The 10,334-nt window shown below is 38.8% G+C and overlaps 2 protein-coding genes across 15 annotated transcripts in view; one reads left to right on the top strand and one right to left on the bottom strand.

Moving 5' to 3' along the window:
- Nucleotides 1–10,334, top strand: part of KCNIP4 (potassium voltage-gated channel interacting protein 4) — a 1,247,498-nt gene that overhangs the window by 1,222,377 nt on the left and 14,787 nt on the right. For all 5 annotated transcript variants that reach the window (XM_017866805.1, XM_017866809.1, XM_017866808.1 and 2 more), the window contains one exon: nucleotides 4,109–4,179. In XM_017866805.1, coding sequence (XP_017722294.1) covers nucleotides 4,109–4,179 — 71 coding nt within the window. The remainder of the gene's footprint in view (nucleotides 1–4,108; nucleotides 4,180–10,334) is intronic.
- The window catches only part of PACRGL (parkin coregulated like), a 45,300-nt gene continuing 35,875 nt past the window's right edge, over nucleotides 910–10,334 (bottom strand). For 3 of the 10 annotated variants that reach the window (XR_001884438.1, XR_001884441.1, XR_001884442.1), the window contains exon 14: nucleotides 912–1,159. The gene's annotated coding sequence lies outside the window, so the exon portion shown is untranslated. Of the gene's footprint in view, nucleotides 1,160–10,334 lie in introns of all 10 variants that reach the window. The other 7 variants (XR_001884444.1, XR_001884447.1, XR_001884445.1 and 4 more) reach the window with 4 other exon arrangements.

Consider the following 10,334-nt stretch of genomic DNA (forward strand, 5'->3'; position numbering starts at 1 on the left):
TATTAAGCAGCTGTTGTGTGCAAGGCACTTGAGTCAGATGAGTTCTGTAGACATAAAGATTAAAATTAAAAAAGACTTCACCCACTGAGTATCCTTGTCCTAGGACAGTATTTCTAACAATTTTTCAGGGTGATTTACAGAGGGCTTATTGATGGAAGCTACTATTGATGCATATGAACTTGCCTTACCACAGTAACGAAGTCATGAATTGTATATTCCAATACATGAAGCTAATTCTATTCTTTGTGCTTGAATTCGATGGGAGTAGGGCTTTGGGATAGGAAAAAGAAATAAACCAAATGGATTTCATTCTACAAACCTGGGGCATGATAATCAAGTGTGTTTGTTCAAATACTATGAAGAACGAACTCAAGGGTTATTTGCTATATGCATTGTGTTCTCAATATAATTGGGTTAAGACCTTTGGACTAAGACAGTGCAGAGTTTGTGGACAGACTGCTACCTATGACGGTATGTAACCCCGAGTAGTTTACTCTTCTTGGCCTCAGGTTGTTTCTCTGTAAAATGTAGCAGTCACATCAAAGGAATCCTCAGTTTTTTTTCTACTCCAGTATCCTTGATTTCTAAGAGATGGTATAGGAATATCTTGATTTCATTACCAACTCTACCATGAAGTAACTAGGTGACCTCAGTATGTCACTGAAAGTCCCTATTTTTACCTTTGTTCAATGTAAATACAACGCTAAATAATATCCAAAATGTCTTCCCATCCTAAGAATCTGTAAATTTTGTTGCTCAACTATCAAATCTCAACATTTATTTTTCAGCTTCACAAGTAAAATTATAAGAAACTGAGGCAATCTCAGCTTAACAAACTCAGTAACTATTTTTGTTATGTAAAGAAACGTGATCACGAAGAGATCACAGACGGAGAAGGGAGATCATTGTTACATCTTTTAAGCCCTGGACTGTACTGAAATCTAAATTCCAAGAAGCCAGTTATTCACTCTTTTAACAAATATTTATTGAGTGCTTAAGAACACAGTCGAGTAAAAACAGAACCATAGATGCTTTTGTAGACAGTTTCTGTTTTCGTCATTTTATCCAGTTTTCTGCCTAGCTGGACATTCCTATGCCTTTGCTTCTTTAAGCAAGTAGCTTCACTCCTCTTCTTTAAAACTTTCCAGTCTTCAAGTGCCTGCCAGAAGAAAAGCAAACTCCATCAGAAGGACCATTGCTTTTTAGGACATAATTTTCTTGTCTTTTATTGAGCGGAAAATTGCATTAAATTAGAGCTCGTCACCTAGACACACAACAGAAATCCTAAAAAAACAGAAAGTTATTGAAGGTGAAAAGATGTTACATTTGTAAAAGATTTGATCACATGTGTTTAAGGTAGTTGAAATAAAAGTGGCTTGTCCAGGAAATAATAGCTAATATTTATTGAAATTTTAATAAGTATATAGGCTTATTTCTAAACACTTTGCAAATAGTGTCTCATTTAAACTTTAGTAAGATCTCTATGAAGGCCGGGCACAGTGGCTCACACCTGTAGATCCCAGCACTTTGGGAGGCCGAGGCAGGTGGATCACCTGAGGTCAGGAGTTTGAGACCAGTCTGGCCAACGTGATGAAACCCTGTCTCTACTAAACATACAAAACTTCGCCAGGTGTGGTGGCAGGTGCCTGTAATCCCAGCTACTCGGGAGGCTGAGGTAGGAGAATTGCTTGAACCCAGAAGGTGGAGGTTGCAGTGAGCCAAGATCGTGCCATTGCGCTCCAGCCTGGGGCCAAGAGCAAGACTTTGTCTCAAAAAAAAAAAAAAAAAAAAAAAAATCTATGAAGTACATACTGATATTGTTGTTATTTTGTAGATGAGGAAACTGAATCACACAAAGATAAAACAACTTGCTTGAGGTCATGCACTTAATCTTTGGTGAAGCTGAGATTTAAATTCAGGCAGTCTGACTCTACTATGCTATTACCAAAACCTCTGTGCATGGATTGTCTAGTCTGGGAAGCTGCTGTAACTTCTACAAGAACTGCTGAGGCAGATTTAGAAGAACAGGATGTCCTCTGTACCACATTGAGAGCATAATTCCCACATGTCAAGCTTTAAGCTAGAAAAACTCCATTTGAGAAGAACAGTAATTACCACATACATGTTATCTTTTTTTTGATTAAAAAAATAGCAAACATCGTTTGTTTTGAGCCATTATTCACAGTGAGTACTGCTTGCTAAGGTAAAGACATTTACTCTGATTGTAAAAACAGGGTAAGAAGAGACTTGCTTAATGAAGCTCATTATAAAATATGCAAAATCTCTTTTTTTTTCCTCCTCCGAAAATAAGTTTAACACACCATCGATCAATTGACATCTCCAGAGGACACTATGTAGTTCAAGAAGTCTGTGAAAAAGTACTGTTAAGAGTAAAACAACTTTGCAAGTTGAAATAGGCTGCCAATTCTTGATAACTCTATCATGGAGCTTCCCAATAACAGAACTAAGTTTATGGTAATTAAACCCCTGGCTCCATATGCAAAAGGATTTCTTCCTGCAACCTATCAATACTGGAAGGACATCCACTCTAGATGTCACAGTGTTACATATTATTTAGACCCAATTTTGGTGCGTGGTTAGTTCACTGAAAACAGTGCTAGTAATTCCTGTGTTTAAAGATGAGTAGTTCCTCATAGCATATTAAAAAAGTAAGAGATGACCGAAGATGTCACTGTCATTTTGAGAAACTGAGTGTACAATCTACCTCATGAAATGTATAGCCTTCAGTAATGTTAATTACTGCACTGAAGCATTCAGGAAAAACAACCTGTAAGGAGGCCGTGGGCCCTGAGAACCAGGAGAGAAATTTAGATGACCTCTTGACCTCTCTTATCTGGGGAGGGCAATTCTGGACTCCTGTTACTGTGACTTAGCTTCCTGACAGCCTATAAAAAGCAATTCATAAAGTAAAAAGTAAATCAATGATAAGTTAAAACCCAATAAAGGTTAAAAGTTAGAAATAGATGAGATTTAAAACAGAAGATAAAAGGCTAAAGCCAATGAGCGAAAAGGTTACCATTTTATTTTGAAAAGACAAAAAAGGTTAAAATAAAAGGCTAAAGCCCATGAGATGAAACACTGAAAATAATCATGTAAATTTTATCAAGGTTCAAGCACAGAAACCCTTAGGAATGAAAGCTAGGCACTCAGAACAGAAAACAATAAGGAAAAAATACAGACTTTTAAATGAAATGGCAGAAAGCCCAGAGATTAAGGAGACAAAGGAGAAACAGGAGAGGAAGGAAGGAAAAATGAGAGGGGAAGAATACCTGATGGACGCAAACTAAGAAGACCTGTTAGACTTCAGAAGACATAATTGTCCATCATACCCAGATCCTCGAATCCCACCCAGGACCCTGACAGAGTAGGGGCTCCCTACTTCATGCAACTTCATACAACTAGGAACATGTAGGACCACCCAGTCCCCTTCCAACACAGCCACAGAAACTTCCCAAGTGACCACTGACCCCAATCCATCAGCCAACTTCACTGCCTGTGGGCTAGCCTGGTACTGGCTGTGGGCTAGCCTGATTCTCAAGAGTCAGAAAGACCTAAGTTCATGTCCCAGATTTACTCCTTCTTCACTGTGTGACTTTGGGCATGTTTTTCACCCTCTCTAAGTCCCAATATCATTCTCTGAGTTGTAACAATGATGAAAGTTCTAATAAGGACAGAGACACTAATAATAGCAACTCGTCTCTGTCTCATTAATATTATTTTTATTACTTGACTTCTAGAGATGGTCTCTCCCAAACACTAAGCAAATTCCAGACAAGTCTCAATCTTCACATCCACCTATGGGACCATTTCTTGTCCCAGTGTTAATCTCATCACCCAGGACTACAGCATTGCCAGCCAGAAACTCATAGAGAATGTTTGTCACCAGTGGCCTCCATCTAGGTTGCTCATTCCTGTGAATCTCAAACTCTAGTCCTCTACAGAAAGAGGGTAAGCAGTTGTGAAGAAAGCACAAACTAAAGGAGGCAGAGTTAATTCTTCTGGATCAAAGGAAGTTTGGACTGCAATCCAAGTCTTATGTTGGATATGGAAACACTGACTTAATGATATTCCCTTTTCACCATTTCAGACTCTACAACATATGCACATTTTCTGTTCAATGCGTTTGATACGGACCACAATGGAGCTGTGAGTTTCGAGGTAAGCCCTGGATTATACTCCTATCATTTGACTTTAGTTTACGCTTTTTAGGAGGAAATGTGAGTTCGGTGATGATTATTTTTGCTCAGGGGAAATAAAGCCCAAGGACATTCCCTTTCTCTCATGTAATTGCCAAAAATTATCTTTTAAAAGATGTACGAATTGCAAGCCACATTTAGTTTATTTTCTAGTGCTTTATATCGGCTCATACAGGGAGAGTCCATTTCTTCAACTGCATGTGAAAAGCCCCAGAAGGCAAATGATTTAACTAACAGTTACTGACACCTCCTTATGGGCCAGTCAGTGGTAGGCCTTGGAAATACAAAGATGATAAAGTCAAAAGCCCCGCTGTGGAAGTCTCAGTAAGTGGGGCAAATGGGCAGTAAATTAAATGTAGAAAAAGACTATATTCACCAGTCTGACAATTCTACGAGGAAATCTCTTTTTAAATGACAAACTTTAAGTGATCTGTAGAGAAAGTTGTTTTGTTTTTTGTTTTGTTTTGAGAGACAGAGTCTTGCTCTGTCATAAAGGCTGGAGTGCAGTGGCACAATCTCAGCTCACTGCAACCTCTGCCACCCAGGTTCAAGTGACTCTCCTGCCTCAAGTCTCCTGAGTAGCTGGGATTACAGGCACTTGCCACCACATCTGGCTAGAAAGTATTTAATTTCGTTCATGAACTACTGTGTATAATTCTGTTCATGAACTACTGTGTATAATTTCGTTCACGAACTACTGTGTATTTCTAGTAAAATGAAGTATGTCCTAGATACTTACATAGCTTATATATGTATATATATTTCATATATATATATGTAATTCATACGATTCAAATGGTACATGGCAGATCACAAATTGTAGTATATTGATTTAAATATTAGGAGAATAAACCCAACATGAACTCTGATCAGCTGTGAAGGGTTTTATTTTTGTTAGGAAAATATGTGAAAATATATACCTCATTTTTGTTACATTCTGATTTGGTTGTGCTTGGGCTCAGAAGTAGCATTATACATATTTTGCTTGGTGATTCCAATTTCTCTTTTCCATATATACATATATATATTTATTTATGGAATATATGTATATAATTTGGAAGATGCATCTTAAATATCAGCAGATATTAAAGATCTTAAATATCAGTGAGGAAGGATGCATCTTAAATATCAGCAGAAATTTTGATGAGAGCCCTGATAAAGGGAAGCAGATGATGAATGAGGTCAGCAAGGAAATGGTACGGGTGCAAAAGGGGCTGTAGCAGGGAAGCCTGCCCAGTGTAATCGATGGACGAAGTCTAAAGGTCAGGAGCTCCCTAAGAGAATAAAGGCTTGAGATGGGATGGGAAGCAATGGAGAGTGGGGAAGAGGCTGGACAGAGTATATCAGGCCTGGGAACCAAGCAAAAACGTGTACATCATCAAGAAGATAGAATACACAATTGGAGAGCCAAGAGCGTAGGCTGGGGAAGGAGACAGAGGTCAGATCCTGACACATCTTAGGCAGGAGACTGGACTATCTTGCAAGAGATGAGGAGTCTTTGTAGAATTTTTTGGCAGGGATGTTAATTTATCAGAGTTATGTTCCTGGAAACATGGAGTGTAAGTAGCAGCTAAGTATGCCAAGAGTCCAGACAGGGGCTGATGAAAGTCTGAACTCCAGTAAAGGTATTGGAGGTGAAGCATGAAACAAATTCAAAAGAAATTAAAACAAAATTGGTAGAACTGTATTTCAAAAGAAGTGTTATGTTTAAAATAAAAGTTCATATGGGCGTAGGCAGCTATCTGGGTGCAAGGGTTTTGTGGAGTCCAGATGAAAAAAGAAGGGTGCAGCCTTCTGCGATGTAATCCAGCCAGTCACCACAGGGGCAGGATGAACAGGGGGAGCCAAAAACCTCCTCACACATACTCCGTGCTCATGCAGACTGGGTACCACAATTGCAAAGATTCTGGGCCAGGAATCCCAAAACATCATCTCCCATAACTTAAGTGAAAAATATCACTGAGAAAAGAAAAATAAAAGCTGAGAGTGGAGAAGAAATGAACTAAGGTGAGGGAAAGAACTAAGTCAAGATGGGGCAGGCAGGTTTATCCTGGGTATAGAAGCAGCAGTTAGTGGAGGGAGAGGAGATGGTTGTGGGTAGAGTGTCCTGGGTACCAGTCTCCATAATGTTTCTTTTGCTAATGGCAGCTTAGGTCACTCCATGATAGCAACTGATCATTTCATGATAATGTCGTATTTGTCTTTGCTTCACTTTAGGAACAAGTTTAATTACAGCACAGTCTTAATTTATAACATAGAAGCCAAAGGTTTTACCTAATATAGTTTACCTAATATAAACTTTTGTACCTGGCTTCCAGAGGATGAGTAAGGCAAAAACTATTAGTGATTCCATTACTTGAAATTACTTATGTATCAGAAATATACTACCAATTTCCTAGGGCAAATTATATCCAATTTTACATGTAAATTTAGTCTGGTGTTAATGATATGGAACCATGCATAACATTGCTTTTATAATATTTACGTAAAATACCAGTAATTGCATGAACATTGATTATAATTTGGGAAATTAGTTGTAATGGTTGTATATGATATGCATATTGGTAAAACGCCTTGCCTTCTAAGGGAAAACTAATGGCTAAATTAATAAAGTTTAGATGAAAATCAAATTTAAAACTAGGCTGTTGCAGTTACCTTTCTAAATTGATTAGCTACCTGGGAAATCTCTAGAAAACAGAAATGGTTAGGGAATGAACACATTTTGAATAGCAATAGCATACTGAGAAGTAGAGAGGCCATCTGATTCTATGATAAAGGATAATGGGAGTTTTCCATTTAATTTGCTTAAACCTGAAAGGCAGAATAAATATGATATGAGGGGCTCTGGATTTGGTATGATGTGATCTAATCTCCATTTTGCCACCCAGTGGCTCTGAGACCCTGGGCTGAGTACTTAACCCTCTTGACCTTAGCATTCATACCACTAAAACATCAGCAACCAAAGCTACTTAAAAAGATAGTGTAAGAATGAAAAAGTCATGTCAGTAAAGGGCTTGGCTCTGTGTCTGGCACCAAATATGTGCTCATTATTTATTAGAAGTTAACTATAGCAGTTATCAGTTGGGGTTTTTTTTTTTTTTAATTGTACTTTAAGTTCTGGAATGCATGTGCAGTGTGTGCACTTTTGTTACATAGTTATACACGTTCCATGGTGGTTTGCTGCACCCATCAACCCACCACCTACATTAAGTATTTCTGCTAATGTTATCCCTCCCCTAACCCCCCCACCCTCCGACATGCCCTGGTGTGTGATGTCCCCCTCCCTATGTCCATGTGTTCTCATTGTTCAACTCCCACTTATGAGAACATACAGTGTTTGGTTTTCTGTTCTTGTGATAGTTTGCTGAGAATGACAGTTTCCAGCTTCATCCATGTCCCCGCAAAGGACATGAACTCATCATTTTTTATGGCTGCATAGTATTCCATGGTGTATATGTGCCACATTTTCTTTATCCAGTCTATTATTGATGGACATTCGGGTTGGTTCAAAGTCTTTGCTATTGTGAATAGCGCTGCAATAAACATACATGTGCATGTGTCTTTATAGTAGAATGATTTATAATCCTTTGGGTATATACCCAGTAACAGGATTGCTGGGTCAAATGGTATTTCTGGTTCTAGATCCTTGAGGAATCACCACACTGTCTTCCACAATGGTTGAACTAATTTACACTAGTTGGAGGAACTTCTCTAACAAAGCCAGTTAATAATGACATTGGTCACCTCATTACCCAGTAAGACAACTACATGTAAATGCATGATTCTAAGCCATAGCAGTCTTTGATTGGCAGGGAGTCAGGGGAGTCAGGAGGACTAATGTCCCTGGCATAGTGGCCAGCACTGAGGCACTCATTAAAGGTGTGACAGATGAACAGAATCCACAACTGAACAAGTCCAGGCTATTATAAAGTCAAATCTCTATGCCTTTCTCCTTCTTCTGCCTTGATAATAAGAGAATGGAAACCAGAATTCGGTACAGACCTCCCCAACCCTTTATCATTTTTTGTACATTAGGGAACAGATATAATCTCCATTGATATAACCTCCATTGTATACATATGTATACAAGTAAAGTAATTGTGCAAATTACTCTTTGAGAGTTGTTGTTGTTTTAAGTTTGCCACTTCCTACTTGAGAGACTTCAGTTACCACTCAGAAAAGCATGGCGCAAACATCTTATAAGCCACATTAAGTTTCTCATTTTCTTTTGCACAAAAGAGATAGTCATTCCTGTTTTAAATAACTCTTTACTGATATCATCCCACAAGATAAAAGAGAGAGGTGCTCAAAGTCCATAGCTATCTTTTAATGTAAATTGGTCCAGGACATATAATATTTAAGAAGATGTGAATCAGATGTCAGCATGTGAATCAGGATACTTTTGTTCACAAATACTAGAAAAGGATACATTAAGTGACCGAAAAACAGTATGATAATTTCATTGGTTCACAGGAACAAAAAGGCCAGAGATGGGGCTGGCTACAACCTAAGGGTGGGACCCTTTAGGGCTGCAAGAAGAGGCCACAGCTCCTTGGCTGCAGGATTCATTGCTCCTGTTGAGCAAGGAAAGAAGCACATCTCTGTCCTATCGTTCCTTGCAAGACTCTGAGTCTGGGGGTCATGCTTAGACTTGGACTAGGTTTAGTCAAATGCCAACCACAGATCCAGTTGTCTGGCCAAAGGGATAAATGTACTTCCTAACTTTGCCCAGGTCATGGCTGTATCACTAGATGCAGAGATGGAGTGAGCTTCCACAGAACATCATGGAGCACCAAATGGAAATTTGGGACCTAATAGGGAGGCAAACAATACAAGTCCACAATTGACTTAGAAGTGTTATTTTTATTTTATTTATTACTATTATTATACTTTTAAGTTCTAGGGTACATGTGCACAACGTGTAAGTTTGTTACATATGTATACATGTGCCATGTTGGTGTGCTACACCCATTAACTCGTCATTTACATTAGGTATTTCTCCTAATGCTATCCCTCCCCCTACTCCCCACCCCAAGTCAGACCCCAGTGTGTGATGTTCCCCAAACTGTGTCCAAGTGATCTCACTGTTCAATTCCCACCTATGAGTGAGAACATGCAGTGTTTGGCGTTCTGTCCTTGCAATAGTTTGCTCAGAATTATGGTTTCCAGCTTCATCCATGTCCCTACAAGGGACATGAACTCATCCTTTTTTATGCCTGCATAGTACTCCATGGTGTATATGTGCCACATTTTCTTAATCCAGTCTGTCACTGATGGACATTTGGGTTGGTTCCAAGTCTTTGCTCTTGTGAATAGTGCCACAATAAACATATGTATGCATGTGTCTTTATAGCAGCATGATTTATAATCCTTTGGGTACATACCCAGTAATGGGATGGCTGGGTCAAATGGTATTTCTAGTTCTAGATCCTCGAGGAATCATCACACTGTCTTCCACAATGGTTGAACTAATTTACAGTCCCACCAACAGTGTAAAAGTATTCCTATTTCTCCACGTCCTCTCCAGCATCTGTTGTTTCTTGACTTTCTAATGATCACCACTCTAACTGGTGTGAAATAGTATCTCGTTGTGGTTTTGATTTGCATTTCTCTGATGGCAAGTGATGATGAGCATTTTTTCATGTGTCTGTTGGCTGCATAAATGTCTTCTTTTGAGAAGTGTCTGTTCATGTCCTTCACCCACTTTTTGATGGGGTTGTTTGATTTTTTTCTTGTAAATTTGTTTAAGTTCTTTCTAGATTCTAGATATTAGCCCTTTGTCAGATGGGTAGACTGCAAAAATGTTCTCCCATTCTGTAGGTTGCCTGTTCACTCTGATGGTAATTTCTTTTGCGGTGCAGAAGCTTTTTAGTTTAATGAGATCCCATTTGTCAATTTTGGCTTTTGTTGCCCTTGCTTTTGGTGTTTTAGTCATGAAGTCCTTGCCCATGCCTATGTCCTGAATGGTATTGCCTAGGTTTTCTTCTAGGGTTTTTATGGTTTTAGGTCTAACATTTAAGTCTTTAATCCATCTTGAATTAATTTTTGTATAAGGTGTAAGGAAGGGATCCAGTTTCAGCTTTCTACATATGGCTAGCCAGTTTTCCCAGCACCATT

The sequence above is a fragment of the Rhinopithecus bieti genome, unplaced genomic scaffold, assembly GCF_001698545.2.
Source record: "Rhinopithecus bieti isolate Rb0 unplaced genomic scaffold, ASM169854v2 scaffold_1599, whole genome shotgun sequence".
NCBI classification, from domain to species: domain Eukaryota; kingdom Metazoa; phylum Chordata; class Mammalia; order Primates; family Cercopithecidae; genus Rhinopithecus; species Rhinopithecus bieti.